This window comes from Pseudonaja textilis, chromosome 2, assembly GCF_049901715.1.
Source record: "Pseudonaja textilis isolate UNSWEBS1 chromosome 2, rPseTex1.2, whole genome shotgun sequence".
NCBI classification, from domain to species: domain Eukaryota; kingdom Metazoa; phylum Chordata; class Lepidosauria; order Squamata; family Elapidae; genus Pseudonaja; species Pseudonaja textilis.
In genome coordinates this window covers 131146981-131172024 of record NC_141991.1, presented here as the reverse complement: position 1 = coordinate 131172024, position 25044 = coordinate 131146981, and the positions used below count along the sequence as shown (strand labels likewise).

The window sequence follows — 25044 nt, the reverse complement described above, 5'->3', positions numbered from 1 at the left end:
TTTCACAGTGGCTGCTAATGTATGGCCTTGTGCAAGTACAGGGGACACTTTCATTCGTCTTTTCCCCATCAAGTCAACTTATCTCTATGCTGACCCAATGATGGTATTTCATCATTTCCAGCCATGTGAAGCTCAGACTGAGTTTTTCCGGAAACTGCATACCTCTAGCCTTGTTCCAGATCTATGATGACTGTAAGAGAACCACATTTTTCCCACTCAGTCTCCATTAGTGTCCACAGCAGGAGTAGCTTTCTGTGACAGAAATTCTCTATTAAAGAACTTAAGGGAGGGAAAAGCTTCATATACAAAGGTGGTGCCATACTATGTTACAAGCCCCAAAGATCCCTCTAACACACAGCAATCTTTGCCACAATGACAGGGGTGGGATCCTACCAGCATAACAACTGGTTCAATGCGCATGTGCACGGTACTTGTAAAACAACTTCTCCTGCAAGCTATAATCATCTCCTCTGACGCGCAGCACTCAGCTGTGCTGCGCAAAGCAACTAAGGTTGCTTTAGCAGGGAATAAAGGACAGCCTAGAGCTCGGGTGGGTGGGTGGGCCCAACCTAAGAAAAGAAGATCTTCAGTTTAGTATCAGCTGCTCTTCAGAGCTACCAGTTCTATAGAATGGGGCCAAACTGGTAGAATCCCACCCCTGCACAAAGGGCATCAAAATAATGCTCTGGAAATGATAAACAGCAGTTCTCCTCATCAACAAAGGTTCTGGTAGTCTACACACCACTTCTGAGAGCCAGTTCGGTGTACAGATAATCCTTGTTCACCAACTCAATTACAATGAGGGCGCTTGGCAATTGCAATTATAACGGTCACAGTGTTCCACAGTCATCATCATTTGCAATCTTCACTGGAAGCTTCCAACAAGCCTAGTCAATGGGGAAACCACCAGGATACACAAAGGACCACCAGGTGATGTCGTGCTTAACAACCATGCAGAAGTCACTTAACAATAGCTGCTAGAATCACCAAAACTACCCACTGTAAATTGGCAGTCCCATGACATCATGCTTTATAATCCTATGGCTTAGCGATGAAGTGAAGTTACCAGCCCCAATTATCAATGTTAAAGTCTACCTATAGTGGTTAAAGCATCAAGGTAGAAATCAGGAAATCATGTGTTCCAGTCAGTGGTGGGATTCAATTTTTTTTACTACCGGTTCTGTGGGCATGGCTTTGTGGGCGTGGCAGGGGAAGGATACTGTAAAATCTCCAGAGGTGGGATTTGCCGGTTCTCTGAACTACTCAAAATTTCTGCTACCGGTTCTCCAGAACTGGTCAGAAACCTGCTGAATGCCACCTCTGGTTCCAGTCTAGGCAGGGAGTCAACTGAATGATCTGGGGCCAGTCCTCAGTTCCAATAAGGAGACAAGGGCAAAGCACTTCTGAAATCTTGCCAAGAGAACTGCAGTCTTCTTCTGGCCAGTCTCCAGCAGTGAATACCGACTTGAAGGTGTGTGCACTCTTACAAACTGAATGAAAAATCCCACCGCACATCATATTCATTCATCATAGATCCACCGCTTACACTGAAATATCCTTTAGTCCAGTGATGTCAAACCTTTTCAGCACCGAGTGCCCAAACTGGAACAGGTGTGTGCATGCACGTGTGCCAGAGTGCCAGAAACCAAAGACCAGTTGGCCGGTGCATATGCCGGAGTTGCCGGAAACCTGAAGACCAGCACATATGCACACTGGGCAGCTAGTATTCGGGTTTCCGGCGCTCCAGCACATGCAAAGACCAGCTAGCCAGTGCGCCTGTGCGTGCCAGAAACCAGAACAGCACCTGGTGACATCATGCGTGCCCAGAAAGAGCTCTGCATGCCACCTCTGGGACGTGTTCCATAGGTTCGCCATCACAGCTCTAGTCCCTTTTTAAGCCATCAAAGGGCACAATTGGTTGCCCCTTGTTAGCTTCCTTTCTAAAGCAAAATTGGAGTCAGCCAAATCAGGTCTGGAAGAAAAAGAGGATTTAAATCTTCCTGCCACAATCCTGATAGGAACTAACCTTTTCTTCCAGTCTTCCATACAGGATTGACAGAGAGCAAAATCCAGCTGGATCTTGATTATGACGACAAAGATGAAACAAATGTAAGGCTCTCTACATCTGCCCCACTTCCAGCATGAATGTCCTTACCCCATTGCACCTACTTGTTAATGAAAAACCAACAATTCCAGGTTGACTGACAGGATATATTTAATTTGGTCCCCCATTAGTTGCTGGATCAGATCAGTTACTGTATAAACCACACCGCTGGACCGGTGCCACATTCCAACTCAAACTGGCTTACATCTAAAGAAGCAGGTGGGGCTTCTAAACAAGCCCTGATTGAAACCTGTTTCTTCATCATGCAACTCTCCGAAGTGACAGAATGGTTAAAGCTGCCGGTCATTTGTTTGGAGGTGTGTGTTTGTGGAACGTCAATACAACCAGAACGAGTTTATTTTATGAGAGAGATGACTAGAGACCTGCTGAATAGCCGTAAGGCACTACTGACCAATCTGTAAACAATCCAGAATATAGTCCTGGAAAACTCCACACCAGAGCCTCAGCTTTAAAACTCAGTCCTGTTATCACTTTTTCCGACATCCAGGCAAAAACATTCAAGAGTTGTATTCTCCGGTCCGATATTTTTAACTCCTCGCTCGGATTTACGGACCGAGTCTAGGCCTGGCGCCTAAACCTTACAGGTCACCTACTCCCGGGCAGAGGGCGAGCCCGTCCCGTTCGCCCCTCAAATAATCCCACCCTCAGCGCCTCACCTTTCCTCCCGACTGACTCACACACATCGTTATCTCCCGCAGCCAAGATAAACGGGTGGGAGAGGGGGGGTGGGGGGAAGAGGGAAGACGAAGGAAGCAAACGCTGCGAGCGGCGCAATTGCCACTAACCGCCGCGCGCGCCGTTAAACAGCATCCCGCTCCGCCCCGGCTTCAAATCTCACTCCGGGAAGGCCCCGGCTTGTGGGGAACCGGCACAGGCAAAGCCCACCAGCAAGCCTGGAGATTAATCGACCCCGCCCTGGAAAGTCCCTGCCTTGCAGATGAAGAGGGCTGGGCGGTTTTTCCCTTCACGCCAGCTCGACTGTTTTGGAGACTGCGAGAGGGGAGGGAAAGGGTGGGTGGGTGTCAGGAGCTCCAGTGGCCGGGGCACGCCCGGCCTCCAGCGGCCTGGAAACTTGGACGACCGTCCCGTGGGGGCAAAGCAAAGAATAATCAAGTTAACCAAACGCGGAAAAGATCCACCCCGCTAGTGGCGGCGCAACGCTTGTTTTCACGGTGCAACAATGCAAAAACTTGCCTTCTTACTAACTTAGGTGGATTCCCTTGCTTAAATCATTTTTAAAACGGTTTAAAATGTGCTGGTTAGGCAGAAGGACATCCAAGCTGCACCTGCCCCACGCGTAGTTTGCATGGGAGTCTTTACGGTGGTCTAGAGAGTCGAGAGGGGGGATTATATCTGGAGGGCGTGGGGGGGGGAAGTGGGAAGAAAGCGGGCTAATCGGCTTCGCCTTCCACATTCTCATTTGCACGTGTACTAAGCGCGCTTAAGCCTCCAAATGAGGTTTTGACCGTGGTCAAGTAGCGTTCGTTGCCTTCGTTAAAAAAGTTTATACTTGCTTGTCGCTTAATATTTAAGTCAAAAACAGGCAGCGCATGCATAGCCCACGAACCTTGCCTTGCAAACCAATCGTGCAAGCGCTCTAGAAAGCAACGACTCGGCTGCGCAGCTAAGATCACCGATCGGAGGCGCCCGCTCTGAACGCGCGCGGGCTGTTGCTCTTCTACTGTGTTTCGTCGGAACCAGGCCATATTTCTGATGCCTACGGTACATGCTCCAAGCTTTGCAAGCTATACTCTCGGTACCCACGTGCCAGTCGAATAAATTCTTATTTAGGAGGCCACTTTCCCCCTTCTCCCGGCCTTATGAACGCGCATCCTTTCATTTCGACGACTGCATAATAGTCCTAAGGAGAAACGCGTTCCCCTGAGTAAAATTCTTGCAATTCTATACAATAACTATAAAATATTGGGAGCGCCAAGAATGCTGTTTTTAAGTGCTCGGACAATCGAGTAATACTTCCAGAAGAAGAAGAAGACCATAAAAAGGCTTTCGCTTCGATCTTTTGTTTAAAGCAGAAATAATAAAAGCGAACGTGCAATTGTGGGACCCTCTCTACTTGTAAAACGAGAGGGGAGACTGTGTCCTTTACCAATTTTGCTATGGTTTTTCCAGCAGAAACTCCTCAAATACTCGAGAACAAGCAAGGCCTTCGTAGCTTTTTTTTTCCCTTTAAAGACATTTGCAAGATTGCTTTTTTTTTTAAAAAAAAAAGAAAGCTAAAGGTTGCATATTCCACCTACTTGAGGTTCGACACGTTTGAAAAGTTTGAAGCTCTGCAATCAGGAGTAAATAGCTCCGTTGCGGGCACATTAGATCATTGTAGACGATCTGTGCTTGCTCCTCTATATTTCATTGTGAGATTTTATACAGAGCTTTTCGTGGGGGGGGGGGACGTCGAGGATTCCCAACGAAGATTCCTGAGCAGATAAGCACAGCATAGGTGTATATGCACAGATGTGCGTACAAGTACAGTATTCGTGCGTATCCCCGGGAAGGGTAGCTGTATATTCCTGGGCGCCTGGATGGCGATTGGAGGCTTGTTGCGCAACGAGCTCCTGCGGTTCAGAATTTTAATATCACCCTTTTATATTTCAGGCTGTTAGATACCATTTCTGCAAACTTGGGTGTAATGAGGCAGCGAGGGGGCACTTAAGTACTATCCCCCCTCCCCCTGGGACGCGAGAGGCACAACTCCTGGCGAAAACGGTGCGCATCCCACGCTGCTGTTGGAAGGACCGTCGAAGCTCTTCGCTGCGGACACGCAGGAAACCCTCCCTTGCTTTCTCGATGCTTCTTGGGGCCTGCTTGAAGGGGAGGGCGTCGGAGGGGGGGGCGGGGATGAGGTAGACTAGATGGCCTTTTGATCTCGCCTGCCTTCAATGACTTTGTGTGATTCCCCCGTTCCAGAGGGAGGGGAAAACCAGGGTGACCCACACGCGCCCAGGGTGGGGACCGTCGACAGAGACAAGAGGAACCCGCGAAGCAGCCTCGGATAGAGAGGCAGAGGATGAGCGGGCCAGTGCGTGGAAGAGAAGCGCTTGGATCCGGAGTGTAAAAGGTAAAAGCGGGCGAGTTGAGACGTGAGGGATGAAGGACGAGAAAAAGCCCAGGTCAAATCTGCGGAAGAAGCGTGCAGAAACCTCCCCACCCCACCCCCGCGAAAAGGGGCATCCGATGAGGTCGAAGGGGCTCTGAAGAAAGGGACGCTTTCCCCCCTCCCCAAAAGAGATCCCTACAAGGGGACAAAGAAGGCAAGAGAGGTCGTCGGGAGGAAGAACCGGGGTTCCGCGCCCGGCTTTGCGCTCGGGGAGGCTTAGAGGTGCCGAACGGTGCTGCCCCCGTGGGACCACGACGGGACAGCGTTCACGCCCGTGGGTGTGGGCATTGCGCTCGAGCCGCACCCGAAGGAATTGGAACAGCTGCTTCCCGGCTTCGGCTGCCCCCGGATGGGGAGGGGAGAACCTCGCCCAGGCGAGGCTTTTAGCAGCGACTGCGGAGCGAGCGAACGAGAGAAAGAGGGCAGGTAGATGAGGAGGAGGAAGGGATCGGCCGGGACACGGGCGAAAGGGGAGGGCGTCCCGCTGTGGCTGCAGCGACGGTAAGCTTGGCGAGGCAGGGGCGCGCTTGAGCGTGGACAGTCCCGCAGACGAAAGGGAAGAGAGGGGGGTGTTTCTGTTTAATGGGGCATTCTGGGTTCTGGAAGGGAGGTCTACCCTGCCGGGGAGCGGGGGGTGTCGTCTGGGGAGAGGCTTTTCAGTTTAAGCTACGGAAAGGGGTTTAGGCACAGGGCCGCCTGGAGGAAAACAGCGATTGCAGGGGTCTCAGACAGGTAGGTTTCCTGCCTGGGTCCACTGTTGCATTCCCAGCTCTTCTCTCTCGTCTTCTTCTGACAGGTCGCTTGTATCTTTCATAAGGTTTGAACAGGCAGAAGTGCAACTAGTAAAGCTGCCGTTCTTTGTTGGGGATATGGGTATCTAGTGAATTTCTGCCTGTCATCCAGAGTTCGTTCAAGAAAAACGTTTGGAAACCTTGACTCGGGAAGAGATGGTACCCATATGATTAGATTGGTGTTATAGATTGGAGACAGCTTGCGTTCAAAAGCTAGATGCAGCTGGGTACAAAGAAGAACTTGTCTTCATTTTTTGCTTGTAAACAACCCCGGGGGCATCTGGTTGGCCACTATGAGAAGCAAAGTGCAGGACTAAGATCAGCCTTGGTCTGATCTAGTTGAATCCCTGGATTCTTAAGGTCTTGTGGTTTTTTTTGTTTTTTGTTTTCCAGCTGTTGGGAAGAGCTCTATCTGTCATACTCCTCTTTTCTTCCTTAGAAATATATATCCAGGCTAGTCTATGAAGCAGAGATGGTTTAAGTTGCACAAAAGAAGGGAGCTTCTGTCAATAGTAACAACCATTCAATGTTGCTTGTAGAAAGCTGTGTAGAAGCCACGACTTGACTTAAACTGGAGGGAATCCAATCCAGGAGGGTGAGGCTGGGCTATTTCCTTAAGGGCCCTCTTTATTATTTGTTTTCATATTTATGAAAAGTTGCCATTGACAGCAAATGTTCTGAAAAGAAACCTAAGATACTCACATACAATTATCTAACAGTCCCCCACTCCAATAATCTAAGAATAATCCATAAGAGGATGCCAGTTTTGGGAAATATTAATTTTTTGCTACATGTATATCCTCCTATTGAAAATTAAAGGAATGCCTATCTCTCCTTGTTTTATCCTCATAACATTGTTCGAAGTAGACTTGGGGGAACTCCATAGACATAAATTCCTAGTCCAGTCATCCCATTCTCCCTTACTCTATACTACCTGCCTTTATATACCGTAACACCTTTAGTTGAATTAGCTTTTTTCTTGGTTTGCCCAAAATAAACTAAACGAACACAACATACCACATGAAAACCTATAGAAGGTTGAAACTAATCCAGCTTAATGTGTTGTTTATATGTAGCCACCAGGTCTCCATATTGTATGTGAGCTCAGCCACTGACTCCAAACGACTTGCTTTCCACCTCGTTCTTAGCTTTCCCTTTTGCAGGTTCTTCACCCCCATCCCTCCCTGGCAGGGACATGAGGGAGAGGGCGTCATCCAACCACACTAGAGAACCAACCCAACGCATCCAGGTGGAGTTCAGTATGGCCCCGAGGAACCCCCATGTGAATACTTGCTTTTTCGCTGCTTGCCTCTGCCTTTGGAGAGGGTAAGTAATAAGACTGTTGGGAGCGGAGGTGCCTATTCTGGAACAGGTAGCCTCAAGAGGATGTGGGTTTTGAAATCACTTTGAAGAACTTTGGGATCAGGGCAGGAATACCAAAAAAGATCCGTTTACTTTAAGCGCACTTTCCCACCTTCCCTGAGGTGGTACTCAGCAGGTTCTGACAGGTCCTGGAGAACCAATAGCGGAAACTGTGAGTAGTTTGGAGAACTGGCATAGACCACCGCTCACTGGCCCTACCCCACATCTATTCTCTGCCTCCCGAGTCCCAGCCGATCGGCTGGGTCTTCTTTTGTTGCCCTGCACAGGAGAACGGAGCTGGAAAGCAGGTTAGTAGGGTGGGGAGGGAATGGGATTTTGCAGTAAACTTCCCCTGCCACACCCACCAAGCCACATCACACCCATCAAGCCATGCCCACAGAACCGATAGTAAAAAAAAATTGAATATCACCACTGCACCTTCCCCTCTCTACAGAGCCAATAATAGGGTGAGAACAGCCTCTGCAGCTATAGTCTCAGCCCAGTTTTGCCCTTTTATCCTTCCCATTAAATATGAGCACAAATTCTAAGTGTAGAGTTTAAATTGAGGGAAGCAGGAAGTAGGGCTCTCCAGAATGTGATCTTGAACCTTATTCTTGGGATGAGCTGATAACCTCTGAGCATGCTTACAGATAGCCCTCTAAACCCAACAGGCTGGCAAAGGGGTCGTGAAAAAGGCGATTGGATGACAATGCTGGTCTTAACACTTTTATTGTGAGAATAGTTAAGAAATGTAATTGGTGGAATCTTCCAACCTTCTCACTTGCTGGGAAGACAAGAAATGCCAATTGTGTTCCTATCAGGGATGGGACACAGTTGGGTGAGGGTAGGTGAGTTTGGGAGAGTACCTTTATCCACCTGTCAGATTGTCAGGTGGATGTCACCCATGAGCCAAGCATTGGTTGTTCTTGGTGCTGAATGTAGGAGAAGAGTGGTATGTCATGTTTCTTCATCTCAGGTATCAGCAAGCAACCATCATGAAGGGTGTTTTTCGTGTAGGCTAAATTAGATGCTGTAACAGCTCTGTGTATAACAACTATGGAGGCATTTCTGATGTACATATTTGGTGTCTCCTGTAAAGCCAATATTTAGAATGAAGGTGAAATGGGCAACTGCCATTAGTAGTGCTCCAGTATTAAATCAGGTATTTTTGTGAAACTTTCCAGTCTGCTTGTCTTTGTGCATTAATAGAGTCTTTCCTGCTCTAACGCCCCTCCCGGCCCCCCAAATACTGGCTTCAAACTCTTTATCATCTCTGACAAGCTCAGTTACAGGCAGTCTTTGACTTATGACCACAATTGGAACCAGAACTTCCACTGCTAAGTAAAGTGGTTGTTAAATGAGTCACCCTCGATGTATGACCTTTTTTTGCCATGGTCATTCAGTGAAACTGTCACTGTTGTATGAAACCTGCAGTCATTAAAGCAGATCCAGCTTCCCCCAATTGACTTTGGTTGATGGATGTTGGTTGGGAAGGGCGCAAATGGCGATCATGTGACCCTGGGATGCTGCAACCATCATTCGTAGCCAAGGGCCTGAATTTTCATCCTGGGATTGCAGGAACACTGTGACAGCGGTAAGTGGGAAAACCTGTCGGAGCTCCCTTTTTTCAGCGCCATCGTAACTTTGAACTGTCTCTAAGTGTATGGTTGTAAGTCAAGGACTACTACCTGCATTGTGCTGCTCCAACACATTTTTTTTTGTATTTGTATTTATTTGTCAAAAGCTTACAATACAACAGAAACAAGAATAAACATAAATTTGAATACAAGAAATAGGAACTAATAATTGGGGACAATAGGACAGGGACAGTAGGCACGATTGTGCACTTATGCATGCCCTTTACAGACCTCTTAGGAATGGGGTGAGGTCAATAGAGGTTAGTTTGAGGGTAAAGGAGTGGGGGTTTGAGCAGGTGACAACAGAATCAGGTAGTGAGTTCCAGACATTGACCACTCTGTTGGTGAAATCGTACTTCCTGCAATCGAAAACGTGTAGCGAAAACATTTCAGATAGCCAAGCTGAGGACTGCTTCAGGCCTTGGAATGCTGACCCAGTGACCACACCAGACTAAAAGGATCAATGGCCTAATGGCCTGTTCCATAACTCGGGGGAGGCAAGCACCATTCTTCCCCTTCTACAGACCAAGGACTTCTGCCTCTAGGAGCGGAACAGAAACCAGGAAGTTCCGTGTTTTATGAAATTTGGAAACGGTGTGGCATGTGGGTTTCTCTTTCTGCTTCCTTTTCTTTCTTGAAAACCTTGAAAACAAAGCATTGCTTAAGATACTCTTTCTCAGCCTGTTAACCAGACAGGTAGCGAATGAGAGGTTGTGTAGCTTAAGCCTCGCACCTTTGGAAGACATCAATTTGGGAAAAGCGAAGCTTTTAAGGATAGCAGGGAGAATGAGGCATAAGGCAACCGTGTCTGCATTAAGTCACCCGCTTGCCACTGTTGACTGACTAGGCAAGTGGCAAAGGGCTGTGGCGCTCGAGAGGTTCTCCACTGGAGTGTTTGTGTGAGTGGGCTTTGGAGAGAGAGGAATTCGCATGAACCTTTTTCTGATTTTTCAGGCTCTACAACTATTCAAGGGTCACCCTTGGCCTTTTTGTGGCACGTCAAGGGTTGCATTCCAAAAAAAGTGGGTAGACCTGGGACAAGGTTCAGTCTGCTGTAATGTAAACCTAGCAATAGGTTCACCATTTTCTCACACTGTCCATTAAGAAGTACCATTTGGGGAAATATGGAGGCTTTGGTGGCGGTTGTGTCCGTGTGCAACTTTGGGACCCAAGCTATGCCATCCGCTGATGGCCTTTTTTCCCATCTCAGATGCTTTGAGGACACTCCCAGCTTCAGAGAAGAAAGAGGTCCTGTGGTCTTTTGGAGATTTATTGACTCCTTGCAGTTTCCGTAGGCTTTAATTAATGTATGCAGAGAATGAAAGCTCCAAAGCCCCACCCCCACCCCCCAATTTTTTTTAAAAAAATCCAAACCAGTGCATTGCACGGCCCTAATAGACAACACTAGGAGTGGGAAGTTTTCCATTCTGCAGAGCAATAATAGAAGTCATGACACCACTGCCATATTTTACCACGTGATCAGGGGAACTTAGCTCTAGCTGATTGATTTGATTTGATTTATCAATCGCTTACAAGATAATAGGTATAAGTATAAACATAGTTATGAATACATGAAATGGGTACATATAAGAAAAATAAAAAGAAACCATAGGATAGGGACAGTAGGCACGTTGGTGCGCTTATGCAAGCCCCCTATAGACCTCTTAGGAAAGGGGTGATCAGGAAATTTTACCACGAAAGCCCTGGGGAACTTAACTCTGGTTTATGAGTAGCCACTATAAATTATGATGAGCCAGTTACAGCAAAGTCCTCGGCTTGTTCAATCAGATGAACGTTCCACTGGATTCAGACAGGTTTTATCCCCAAACCGTCTTGAAGTGGAGGTCTGCTTCCTTAAGGGTAAACCTCATCGCTGAATGAACTTTACTTTCCGGGAACGCAACCTGCCTTTGCGAATGCTGCAGCCATGCTTCTCTTGAGCTGCTGCTGTGAATGAGAAGTGGCATTGTTCTGTATCTTATGTTCCTGCCCTGAGTGAAAGGCTGGTTTTTGGGAGGGAGGGTGGGTTTGGTCAAGTGAGAAGGAGTGAGGCAAGTGTTTGGTCTTCTTGAGAATGCGTCTGTGGGCGTTTCGGCGCAAAGCATTTGTAGCTATTGGGAGATGCTTTCCTGGAAGACTGTGTGTGATGGCAGTGACAAGGCATGCAGGAATTGATAAAGCTATACATCCAATTGCTACGAGGATATCCTGCCTCTATTGGGTGGTTGCTATGGTGGCCTCTTCTCATCAGGAAACCTGGCTCCATTCCCTTTTCCCACATTCATATGTCTGTGTCTCCCATTGCCTGGGCTACTCCTACTCTATTCCCTCTGCTGCAGAGACACCCTGCTTTTAGATCTGGGAGGGGCGCTGCCTTTTGTCATGGGAACATCCTTCCACTCCCACTCCCCCATTTTTGGGTGCTGAGCCTTGGGGGGATACTTTTGATCTCCAACCTTGCTTTTATCTAGTGCCAGAGGGGGCCCAGGTAGGGAATTTCCTCCTGCAGACTCCACCACCCAGGTGCAGCCCTCTCCCTTAGGTGGTGGAGCCTGGCTGGATGGCCAGAAAGCTTCTTTTTTTTTTACAACTCTACAGCACACATGTTTGACAAAATGCACTTAGCCTGGCTCTGTGGAGAGAGGGAGGGAGGGAGGAAGAGAGAGACAGAGAGAGAGAGAGAGAGAGAGCGCTGTGTGGAGTAAACATTAAACATTAAAATGCAGGAGATACGATTTTTCATTACCTCTTTCTCCCACACACTCCATCCTTTTGGTTTCTGTCCCTCTGTCAGAATATAAAACCATCTAGAAGATTTTGTAGTGGAGCCAGGGTTGGTGGCCAGAACATCTGGCTCCTCTTCTGTTATGTGCAGAAAACATGTATGTATGTATGTAATTGTGTGTGTGTGTGTGTGTGTGTGTGTGTATGTATGTACAGGTTGTCTTCGACCTATAACCATAACCGAGGCCAAAATTTCTGTTGCTAAGTGAAACATTTGTTAAAGTTCCATTTTACGACCTTTCTTGCCACAGTTGTTAAGTGAACCACTGCAGTTGTTAAGCTAGTAACACAGCTGTTAAGTGAATCTGGCTTCCCCATGGACTTTGCTTGTCAGAAAGTTGCAAAAGGGGACCCCAGAATATTGCAACCATCATAAATATGAACCGGTTGTCAAGCGGCTGGATTTTGATTTCATTGACCATGGAGATGCTGCAATGATTGTAAGGGTGAAAAAGGTCATAAGTCCCGTTTTTCAGCACCGTTTTAACTCCAAACAGTCACTAAATGAACTGTTGTAAGTTGAGGACTACCTTTATTTAAATTTATTAGCTAACCAACTCCAGTGGTCTTTGGAGTTTCAGAACAGTTCGACTTCATTCTTCAGTTCCCACCTGGAAGTGGAGAATGTACCTCCTATCTGAATTTGGTTCAAAATTCGTGGAAAAGAAAGAATTTTGGTGCCTGGGAAAAGAGGCAGAAATGATGCTGCTCCACCATTTTGTGTGGCATGTTACAAACTACACTGGCAAGCCTTTCCTTGAGTCACAAGCCTCTCCCTCTTGCTTGGTATTTAAGCCAGAGAGCCACTACCATTTCCTGCTGGGTTAGATTATTTATAATACATTTAAATATCCTCTAAGGAAAAAAAAGGGGTAGCATAATAAGCAGCTACTACCAACTGTTACAGCTGATCACAACTATTCTGTTGTGTTCCCTGATCTGGTGGTTTGGATTAATTTTATTCACTCAGTGACTGGTCCTTAACTGGAGATCCTGGACATAGCCAAATAGCCATATTAAAGTAATATTCATCTGTTACTGCTCTGGTAGAAAAGTATGTCACGGAATGCACCTGCCCTGATTGGTGAATGCTATTGTATCTCAGTAACAACTGTGGCAATTGATGCTGCCATTACAGTTTTAATGTGGAAATAGTTAGGAAATATGATTGGTGGAGTCCTCCAACCTTGATCTTCAGCCTGGCTAGAATGCAATACTGCTGGTTAATTCTGTCGATTGCCAGCAGTTCGATCCTAACCGGCTCAAGGTTGACCGAGCCTTCCATCCTGTCCATGGATGGGAGACAGAAGGGCACAGTATAAAGCAGAGTGGCCACTGAGCTACTTGCATCTTCAGTTAGCCTTGCAATGGAATTCCAGTGATGGCAGCTAATCCAGTTTTGTTCCCACGGCTGGCCGCACCTGGAAGTAGATGAAGAGCAGCTGTCGTATTAAAGCAGAGCAGGCAAAATTGTGCCATTCCAAGCCCCAGATAATTAAAATAGTAATAAGGATAGCCATGTGAAATCCCTTGTTGGCAGAAGCATGGAAAATAAGTTGTAATGTGACAAAAGCCATAACACACAGCTAGCCGAACCCTACCTTTTTTGTTTTAGATCACTGTAGATCACTTGAGAGCATTAGTCCTAATTTTTAAACATAGATCAGGAGCTGCTCTCAAAAGAAAGCTAAACTCATATTTTTTTAAAAATGGGTGCTACAGCTTTTCTTACTAGGAGTGTACATAAGACCTTGAGAGAGTGCTGGTTAGATTTTTGAAAAGTATTGGTCAAATCGTATGTGAATAACTAAAGTACCTAGATCAGAGGTCTTCCAACCTGTCAACTTTCAGACTTGTGGACTTCAACTCCCAGAATTCTCCAGCCAGGAGGATTCTGGGAGTTGAATTCCACAAGTCTTAAAAGTTGCCATGTTTGGGGACCCCTGACCTAGATCAAGGTTTGGCCTCCTGGAATTCTGAGAAGTCCACCCATCTTAAAGCTGCCAAATTGCAGCATCAACAATTTGTAGAAGTACACAGATGGTAGGTGCTCGATATCTGGTCTTTCCTACAACCTAACCCAAACGGCTACTGTGCTAAGGGCAGGTTTTCAGTAGCATACAGTGGGGTGATAGGACCTTGGCAGATCCCAACTCTGTCAGCCCCCACAAACATGCCGGTGAGGAATGGTGTTAGATTGTACGAGTGGTCAAAATGGTTTCAGGAGAAGAACCCTTTTACTACTTCGAAACTAGATCCGCAAAGGATGACTCCAGATCACCTTAGCTCTGTGCTGAGTGTGAGGCAAACGCAACCCTGATCTCTGGTGTGTGGAAATGGCCTTGGGAGACAGGCGAATGAGATGCTGCCTAGGGAACAGTTAGATAAGGGGAGGAGAGGAACCCGCAGTTGCAGAACAGGCAGAGAACAGGCAGAGAACTCCCTCTAACGTATCAGGCTGTGAACAGAGAAGCCAGAGATTTATACTTTCAGATTTGTAAGACTCTGTTAATGTAGCCTTGCCATAAAGTAGAATTACCTCATCTGGCTGTGTTTCCTGTCTGATCTTCCTGGGAAGCCTGACACCCTGGGAGGACACGGGATTAAAAAAAAGTGGTTACCGGGCATGTTGATGCTACAATTAGGATGTCAGCCTTCCCAGAGAAACCAGATAAGAAACGCAACTAGATAAGCTAATTCTACTTAATGGTAAGGTTGCTTTAACAGAATCTTCCGAGTCCGAAAGTACAGACTTTTCCACTGTCACTTTTAATTGCTTGATCCATTAGGGCAGGTCCTAAGTTTCTTTCTCTGACCATTAAACTACTGGGGGTTCCTGCCTATCTTGACTTATTTTTTTTCCAATGAACATCTCTTTCTCTCATTTGCCAAGGTGATTCACACATTCCATTACATCAGGGGGTGCACAATTGAACCTATTCTCTCTCCCTCCCTCCCTCCCTCTCCCTCCCCCTCCCTCCCTCGCTCAGTTGCTCTCCCAGCCATAAAAAACACTTCCTGCCCATTTTCTCTTTTCCTCTCATTTTTTCCCTTTTTCTTTCAGAATGCTGGGCCACGGTTCCTTGGGACCCAAAGTGCTGGCAGAATCTGTTCTGAATTCTAACGCCATGTGCATGACCCTGCCCTGGCTGACCCGTCGCCAGTTTGGACTATGTGTACGCAGCCCAGAAATGATGGCTTCAGCCTTGCAGGGCATCCACCTTGCCCTCCACGAGTGCCAACACCAGTTGCAAGAGAGGCGCTGGGATTGTTCGGACCTGAGCAGTGGCGGCACTGTGCTTTTTAACAGTGCCATCCTGAAGAGAGGTGAGAACAGGATTAAGTGGGAGAAAATGCTGGGCAGGGGGATGGAGGGTTTTCTTCTCTCTTTGTTGGGGTTGGTGGGCAATGAAATTAGGGGTTGGTTCGTCTCTCACTGCCGCTGGTTCCCCTTCTGTCCTCTCCTTTACCCCCATGACTGATATAGTGCCCACAGAGATAAAGTAACATGGGATTACAGAAAAACAATGAAAGAACCGGCATCTTGGCATAAATAGATCTATATGAAAAATATAAATGCAAGCACCCCGAAGGAAGGTATGGTAAGACCATGTCCGTGGAACACTGCATGGAGCAAAGGAACCTGCAGCCTTTGGTTTCAGATCGAGCTGGTCTTCATTTAGTTACTAAGCCTCTTGGATAAAGTCCTTTCTTTCCCTCATGGCTCCTTCAAGGCTTCAAATATAAATTGCTTCCAACAAACATGGCTTGTTTCATGAAGATATGTTGTATAGGTCAATTTAAAAGGAGGGAGAGCGGGTCTGATGAAGGAAATTGACCCGACTGATGAGCTTCTGCACCTAGAAAGTATTGTGAGAATAAGAATCAGAAATCTGTCCTTGTCATTTAAAAATATGAGCTTTTAATTACCCTTCCTGGATTATTTTTAAATGCTACAGTAGGTATTAAAAGAGCCGTGGTGGCGCAGTGATTAGAATGCAGTACTGCAGGCTAACTCACTGCTCGCTCCAGGAATTCAATTCTGATCGGCTCAAGGTTGACTCAGCCTTCCGTCTTTCCAAGGTTGGTAAAACGAGGACCCAGATTGTTGGCGGGGGGCAATAGGCTGACTGTCTAAACCACTTAGAGTGGGCTATAAAGCCCCATGAAGCGGTGTTGCTATTGCAAAATACTGAATTGGGCGGTTTTTTTTGTTTTTTTTTGCCTTGCTGCAAAAAGAAAATGTGAAGTTGAAGAACTTTCTCTGCCTTGGTAAGTCACGGAAATAAGGAGACTGAAGAAGGGCAAAAGGGTTCAAAGAACAACTCTATAGTAAAACTTAGCCTTTTACAGGGACTTGCTGCATCTCTGCGCTGATGTCAACTCCATTCCCTTCAAACAGCTTCCCTGAATTTTTGGAATTAGGGTTAACACTTTAAAAAACGGGGACGGGGAAATTTCCAGGACTACAGACTAGGGTTATTGAAGTGCATGAGGCTAAATGTATTACCCCTGGATATTTTTATGATTGAGAGAAAGGGGGAGGGGTATTTTTGTGACTAAAAGGGTAAATTACGTGCTTTAGTGGGTTTAGGGTACCAATTTTGCTTCTGATTTTGTCCCCGTCTTCCCAAAAAGAAAAGTCTGGGACAGTTATGCTCTTGGAAACTGTTGATTTGTCAACAAAGTTTAGATGTCCTCTGAAAGCTGAAAATTGGATATAGTCAGCTGGGCCTTGAGTTTCTACCCCTGATTTAACTCAGTTTGGATATTGAAACCAAAAAGTCTTGGGCCGTAGCCCAGGAGTTGGGGACCCCTGGTCTAAGCTATCTGAAATGAATTCTTCCTTCATTGTACATTGTACTATGCAGTCAACTATTTTCAGTTTGGAAGTAAAATTGGTTACACCAGGAAGAGGAACAAGTAAAAGGGGGTAGGGGTAGCAGGATGTAATTGCTGTAGGGCTGCTGTCAGCAAATAGCATCTTTGAGCCGCTCAGAATTGCTTTGAACTGGGAGTTGGCAAATACATTTAATAATACTAATAATCTTTGCCCCATCACTTCAAAATGGTTTATTGCTAACGCCTACCAAATAGTAGCAGCAGCAGCAGCCACCAGCTGTTCCTTTTCCTTGCATCAGTAAGGATCGCGCTGCTGAGCTTGAATGTCTTTGGTTGGCTCGCTCCCATTGGTTCCTTCCTTTGTTCCTGTTATCTGTGCTGTGGAGGGAGGATCCTTGGCTGTGAACTCCCAACACCTAGCATCCCTCCCCATTAGTCGTACTGGGAGGAATGCTGGGAGTTGAAGTTTAGCCTCCTTAGGAGGGCCAAAGTTAGGAGGACCATCCTCCTTTTTAAGGAATGGTCAAACCTGATCATAACTGCTTGAGCACAGTCTTCAGAAAAGGGCTAATCTGTAGAAGATCCTTGACCACCAGTGGAGTTGGGAAAAGGCACCCTTGATGGTGGATTCCTGACTTGAAAAGGAATCCTGCCAAAAGCAACACCAGCAATTTGTTGCTTTTGCTTCCTTTTCTCCCTAGCTGGACCAACAACTGGGAGCAGCGAATAGCAATGATTCTGCTGCCTGTCCGCATCCGTGTTCCGTGGGTGGCATGGCAGCAGGCATTGTCTCCCAGGTGGAGGAAGCAGCTGAGAGTATTTTGCTAAGCCTGCCTGGTCATGGCTGCCCTCTTCTACACCCCTGCCTTTCTTCCCAGGTGCTGCCTCACCCAGGCCTCTTGCCTTGGTTGTGCTAAGAGTGGCCAACACCTGACTCCAGAGGCAAATTGGCAGGCAGCTCTTTTCTTTTGTCCTTTGCATCTCTTTTATTAATTGAGCTTTGAAGGAGCCGGTTCTAAATTTAAACCTGAGTTCAAAGCAAGGCCTCTGGGCAGGCAAGAGCTGGAACAAGCTCCAACCTAAGCACCTGGGCTGAGCCGCTGCTTGATGTGTCAGCTGCTGCTTGATGTGTCATGAGTTTGGTGTGGCTCATCTGCGTTCACAGGAATAGGAGAAGCGTCAGGAGACTAATGAAGACTGGATTAAGGAGGAAATGCCTAATAGATATTAGGGACTAGAGGCATTGTGATGATAGATACCATGGCTAATTTACATTATAAAGCAAGTCTCTATCAATTTATAAACAACAATCACGAAGAAAAATACCAGCTCTAGGCACGTGTGACGCTTAACAGTCCTAATGAGTTCAATGCAATACTCATGTTTCTCAACCTGCTGTTCTCCAGTCGTGTTGAATTGCAGCGCATTAACTCCCAACCTGCCCAACAATTGTGTCTCTGTGATTTTACAAAACATTGAGGTCCAACGTATCTGGAGGCATCAGTAGACAAGGGCATATTTAAGCTATGGAGTAATTTAGGAGTAATTGTTTTTCCCAAGGGATTAGTGCATTAGTGAGGCAGGAAGATCCAGAAGTTCTTTAGGGGAGCAAACTGTAATAACTCATCCATACTGTGAAGATAAATAGTTTTAGAGTAAAGACCACCCACGGCTTTAATTCAGCTTGAATTATTAGCTGTTACATATGCGCACATGCTTAATTTGATGAAAGGATGAGAATCCAGCTTTCTTCAACCCCAGATGTGGATTATTTCAGCTCTGAATTTAGGTGTGAGGATGATGTAAAATGGACAGAAGACTGTAGTCCTCAATTTAAAAAAAAAAAAGTGAAGGAATCGTGGCAGGATTAAGGGAGACCTTGACCCCTAGTGATCTTACGCCTAAATGCTCAAGAGTCAACATCACCTTGAAGACATGTACTTCTTATGTAAAGGCTTCTTGGCTTTAAAGACTCTTTACTCTTCCCTGTGTCTGCTTCCTAGGCTTCCGGGAAAGCGCCTTTGTCTTCTCCTTGCTAGCAGCCGGGGTGACCCATGCAGTGGCAACTGCCTGCAGTCTGGGACAATTACAAAGCTGTGGCTGTGCCAGGCAAGGCACGGAGAACCAGAAACTGAAACTCAGCCAACTGCAGTCTCTAAGCCGGGGCAAAAGCCTGCCCCCCATGCCATCTTCGTTGTGGGGACAGCCTAGCCCGCAGGACACCTGGGAATGGGGTGGCTGCAGTGCAGATTTTGCATATGCCCAGAGATTTGCCCGGCATTTTTTGGACCCACGAAGAAAACCCCGTGATGCTCATGCCCGGATGCAGCTACACAGTCATCGTGTGGGCAGAAAGGTAAGGTGTGAATCTTGGGCGGGGTTTTAGAGGATGGAAATGTTGTCATTAATACATGGCATAATGAAAGCTCCGCGAAAGCGTAATCATGGAGACAAATCTTACTGCTACGATTCTGCCACAGTTGCATTACTTGGTGTAAATAACAGTTAATCTATATCTGTTATCTGGTGCTGTATTTAATATATTCAGGTTTCATGGTGTTTTTTATAATGCTTATTGCTAATGTATAGCTATCATGGTCATGGAGATCAGTTTGAGAACATAAAGTTGATAATACTAAACGTGTCTCAACTAAATTCAGATTCGTTTCCCAAACCTTGTGTTTGTGACACTATGGTGTGCAGGAGAAATACATTCCAACAACCTACTCTCAGAGGGAAGGTGCCTGCTGTGTTTCTGCATGATTTACTATTCTAATTATGCTTGCTTCCATTCAGGAATTCTACTGTATTTCTACATTATATAGAGAGATTTAGCAGAATTATTTATGTTATGTATTCCCAATATAAGGGAGCATTAGGATTTTCTTCTTTTGCATGGACCTCACTTCTATTAATCAGGAATTATGCTTGAGTAGCTGATCCAACAGAAATGCTTAGCTCCTCTAAATGAAACTTTCTCATATGAGAGAGAGTGAACTGTGCTTACATCAACACAACACTCTGGATAATAAGAAATTTACGGGCAAGTTTAGAGACCTGCTTAAAAAGTTGCCTGCAATGTATCATTCATCCAGAATTGAGGCATTCTGCAAAATTTATTTATTTATTTATTTTATTTATTTTGATTTGTCAATCACTTACAAGATAATAGGTATAAGTACTGTATATATATAGTTATGAATACATGAAATGGGTACATATAAGAAAAATAAAAGAAACAATAGTACAGGGACGGTAGGCACATTGGTGCGCTTATGCATGCCCCCTACAGACCTCTTAGGAAAGGGGTGAGGTCAATAGTAGACAGTCTAAGGTTAAAGTTTTTGGCACGCAAGAAAAAATGGAAAATTAGTTACTTTCTTTAAATAAACATGAATGTGGGTTTATTTGACTCCTGTCTAAGAATATGTTCTATTGAAGAACACTTTCCAGATTTGTCCTGACTTTCCTTATAGATGCTTTTTCAATATTGAAGCTATAATGGATAGAACTTGTTATAGCAATAAAATAGGTTTTAGAATGAATTAAACTGAAATGCACCATTGCCTAAGATTTTGGAGGCTATGTATGGGACATTCCAGCCATTGCTTCCCTGTAAGTAGTCCTTGGAGTTACGCTGGAGAGGAAATGTTGGGTCTCCACGACCACAATCAACCGCTTTGGATAGACTTATCCTCCATTAAATTATCCAATACCTTTACAAGTCATAACGGAAGTGATCCTCACCATGTCTTGTGTCAAAGAATTACTCAGGTTCATTATGTGAAGGAGTGCTTTCTGCGATCTATTTTTAATCTTCTCATCCATCTTATAGGACGGGGGTGTCAAACTCAAGGCCTGCGGGCCAGGGGAGGCCCACGGGGTGCTTAGATCTGGCCGTGGGGCCGCTTTGGAAACAGCAAAGGACTGGCCTGTGGTGCCTCTGCCAGCAAAAACACAGCTCAGGAGGGCTGCATGCAGTACTCCCAAGCTCTGTTTTTGTTGGCCGAGTGCTCGGGCTACCAAAAGCACCCCTGACACAAGTGAAATTGACCTGGCCATCCCCTCCCCACACCACAAGGTCAAACACAACCCTGATGCGACCCTCATTTAAAACGAGTTTGACACCCCTGTTATAGGATGTCATTTGTAGTGTTTTGAGACAAGGTGAAGACATTTTTATTATGCTGTGAATGTTTTTATTCATCTATTTTTTTTTTCAAGCTAAAGAGTTTGGAAAACTAGGTTTTGTCCTCATAGAGAAGATGTTTGAATTTGGGTCATCATCTTAACATTTTTTCCAGCTCTCTTATTACATTTCCCCCCCCCAAATGTGGCAACAATAAACTATCCACATCTCACTTCAGATGTGTATGTACTATACATTTATATAGGGTTATGATAGGGTTAGCATTTTTATTCTGTCTCTTTTCTAATCCTCCCTAGTGTGAAATCAGTCTTTTCTGTACTGAGTAGTCAACACTTTCACTGAGCTACCCATTACAATCCCAGGATCATTTTCCTGGTGGGTTAAAGGTGGCTCAAAGCCCATTAGCATAAATGTGAAATTACAGGGTTTTGTTCCAACATGTATCACTTAACACTCAGTTCCATTTGCTCTTTGGCTGACCATTCATCCAGCTTGAAGAGATCCTTCTGGTGCTCATCTCAATCCCGCCTAGTTTTTTACCTCTTAGGATATTTCAGTGTCATCCATAAACTCAGCCAGCTCATTGCTTATTTCTCAAAATTGTTTAAGAATATCCTTGTGGGATTTCACTTCTTTCCTCTTTGAGAAAATTACCTGTTTAATCCTATTTGGGGGATACATCCTCTTATCCATTGATGTGAAGTTTACTCAAAAAGCTTTGAAAAGGAGACTTCTCAAAGTTTTTTTTTTTTAATCCAGGTATATTGTGTTAACAGAGTCAGTTGTATCCACATGTCTGTAGTTGGTACTCTCAAAAACCTCTAAAAGGTTGGAAAGGCAGGTGGCATACATGTCTACATGAAAGCTATATCTTGCAAGAACAGGTAGTCTACAACTTACTACATTTTGTTTAGTGAGTGTTCAAAGTTACAACAGCACTGAAAAAAGTGAATTATGACTGTTTTTCACATTTACGATGGTTTGCAGTATTCCCATGGTCCCATAATCAGAATTTGCCTGCTTGGCAACTGGTTCATATTTGTCCTAGTTGCAATATGCCATGGTCATGTAATCCCCCTTTGCAACCTTCTGACAAGCAAAGTCATTTACTAACAACTGCAATGATTCACTTAACAGCTGTGGCAAGAAAACCAAAAACCAAAAGTACACATATAGACTGGGTGAAACCAGGCTCAATTGCAGTAGCTGTGAGAGAGATCTTGAAGTCTTAGTGGACAATCAGCTAAATATGAGCCAGCAGTGTGCAGCAGCAGCCCAAAAAGCCAATGCAATCCTAAAGTGCATTAACAGAGGGATACAATTGAGATCAAGTGAGGTACTAATACCACTGTATAAAGCTTTAGTAAGACCACACCGAGAGTACTGCATCCAGTTTTGGTCACCACATTATGAAAAAGATGTTGAGACTCCAGAAAAAGTACAGAGAAGAGCAACCAGGATGATTAGGGGACTGGAGGCTAAGGCATATGAAGAACTGTTACAGGAACTGGGCATGGCTAGTCTAGGGAAAAGAAAGATCATCACTTGAGACTTTCAAGAAGTGATTGGACTGCCATTTGTCAGAAATGGTGTAGGGTCTCCCGCTTGGGTGGGGGGTTGGACTAGATGACCTACAAGGTCTCTTCCAACTCTGATTATCTGCATCTAAGAAAGGTCATAAAATGGGACAAAACTCACTTAAGAAATGTCTCATTTAGCAGCATAAATGTTAGGCTCCATTGTGGTTGTAAGTTGAGGACTGCCTGTACTCTCTAACAGCTACCAGATCAGACATTAAGCAGTCATAGCATAATATGTGTGTTACACATAAATAGGTTATGGTATATACTCACAAACAAACCAAGAATTTTAGGTGCCAAAAGGCGCTCAAAAAAATTGGATTCAGTTTCTCTGCAGAGGGACTTATCCATGAATACAATGCATGCAGTGCTACTTCTCAAAAATACCGATATATCCACATACACTCATGGATAAGCCCATCCATGGATAAGCTGACTCATTTTTTTAACTAAAATATCATGAAAAATAGATACTGTAATCTATGGATTACCTAAGGATAAGCCAATTGTGGAAATTAAAACATGCCAACATTTTGAGCGTTAACTTATCTACGAGTGGCACATTTTTGGCTAAAAATTTGAGGGACAGTTTATTTGTAAATATATTTGTGAGTATATACAGCGTTTGGGTACTAGAAACTCAACTAGAAAGGTAGGGGAATTCTGGGAGATTCCAGACTTGCTCCATAGATTAAGACAGTTGAGATAACGCATCCAACTTATTTGGCTGATGCTTTCTTAGCTTTCTTATGTAAGTGCTAAATTATGGATTGGCCTGATTTAAAAAAAAAAAAAAGAAATATATGGTGGCTTTGGATTCTCTGGGTAGTGGGGGAAAGATACATTTCAATCAGCACCTCTGCTCCCTTTCCACAGGTACCATGAATTTCAACTCCTTGGTGGGATCAAAAGAAGCAGGGGATTTTGACCTTTTTCTACCGCTAACCTTCTCTTCTGGTCTCTCTTGGCAGGTGGTGTCAGAGCTGAGCAAGCGCAGGTGTAAATGTCACGGCCCGTCTGGGAGCTGCCAGTTTCGGACATGTTGGTTAGCAGCCCCTGATTTTCGCCACGTGGGTTCCATCTTACGGGACCGAATGGACCATGCCACACTCTCGCGGCTGGACAACAGAAACTCGGGAGCCTTCTGGCCACGACTCCGCAGCTCCCACCTGGCCAAGCACCTCATCTTCTATGAATCCTCCCCTGATTTCTGTGAGCCAGATCCGAGCCTGGGTTCCTCAGGCACCCACGGTCGCCCTTGCATCAAGAGCAGCCCAGAGCCAAATGGCTGTAGCAGCCTGTGCTGTGGGCGCGGCCACAACATGCTGCAGGAGGTGCGAGCTCAGCGTTGCCAGTGCCGTTTCCATTGGTGCTGCCACGTGCAGTGTGAGGAGTGTCCTTCCACAGAGTGGGTTAGTGTCTGCAAATGAATAGGGAAGGCCTAACCCCTTACTCCGAGCTCCAGCCAGCCATATGACAAGTGCCTGCTGCAATATCAGCCATAGGGATCATAAGACGAGCTTTGGACTGCTGACCTGCTTTCTGTGGGTCCCTTGCTCCATCATGGAAACATACCTAATCCTTCCAAGAGAAGACTTGCTTCCAATAGAGGGCAAGCAACAAGGAAGAATTCCTCAAAGAGATACCCTTTTTTCTTCTCTTGACTGCCAGCTTGGTCCTATCTCAGTTTATTGCAAGCTGCCCTATATGATTTAATGGGTAGAGAACAGTGTTGATCTGGTCCTGCCACTGCAGGAAGAAAAAACCTGGACCAAAGTGGCAAAATTTTTTATATTGGAGCTAGATTTTTCAGAGGCTAGAGTCAAGGAAGGGAGACATGTTAAAACCAACATGGTCCCAGAATCTCAGAACGTCTCCTATATAAGAACTTGGAACATTAAAAGTTTTAGTTGGAGAGTGTTTGCTGTTTGCAGCCAGGAGGAGAAATAGATTGTCATTTGGGGGCCAAAATTAGTTTTGCAAGATTTGCAGTTGTTGCTAATAGCACAGCCCACTGGCAAAATTGAATCTGGAGTGCAAAAGGTTAATTTATTATTTTGCTCTTTTACTGATCTATGTTTGTAAAACTGTTTGGTATAGTTAATGGAGAGAAAGTTGGTCCCTAGTTTTATCTGGGAAACCAAATTCATTCATTGACCTAACTTTTTTTTTTATCCTTTATACTCCCGCTTCAAGCGATAGTAGTCCTCTGGTGGGCATTTATCCCCTCGATTACGATAGAGCAGGTAAACTGGATTAATCTGGTTCCTGAGCATCAGACACTCAACCTAACTCTTTCTTGTGTCAATCTGCATATGTTATGTGCTTCCCCTCAGTAAACATGAGTTCCCCACCTCAGGCCCATGTCTTCTTGTGGTTTGATTAAAGATTTCAGAATCCATTAGCCAGAACAGATTTTTGTTTTGCTACATTTCTTGCTTACACAAGTGTTAGTTTCTTGGTTAAAATGAAATTATTTTAATGATTTTCACACCAAACACTACTCATATATAATGTATAGCAGAGTGAGCATTGAAACTACATAATCAACCCTAAGATTTAAATCCACGATAACATCAATGCAGTTAATAAAAATACAATTTGATTTTAGAAAATTGCTTCAGTTAGAATTCAAAAGATAGAGAAGATGTTTATTTT

General features: G+C 45.2%; 1 protein-coding gene across 1 annotated transcript; it reads left to right on the top strand.

Moving 5' to 3' along the window:
* The first annotated feature begins 5631 nt into the window (after positions 1-5631).
* Positions 5632-24786, top strand: WNT10B (Wnt family member 10B). The gene is made up of 5 exons (XM_026714743.2): positions 5632-5741; positions 7195-7357; positions 14879-15141; positions 18660-19012; positions 23358-24786. Exons 2-5 carry the CDS (start codon positions 7227-7229, stop codon positions 23814-23816), a joined length of 1206 nt encoding a protein of 401 aa, XP_026570528.1. The 5' UTR covers positions 5632-5741; positions 7195-7226; the 3' UTR covers positions 23817-24786.
* Positions 24787-25044: the final 258 nt, after the last annotated feature.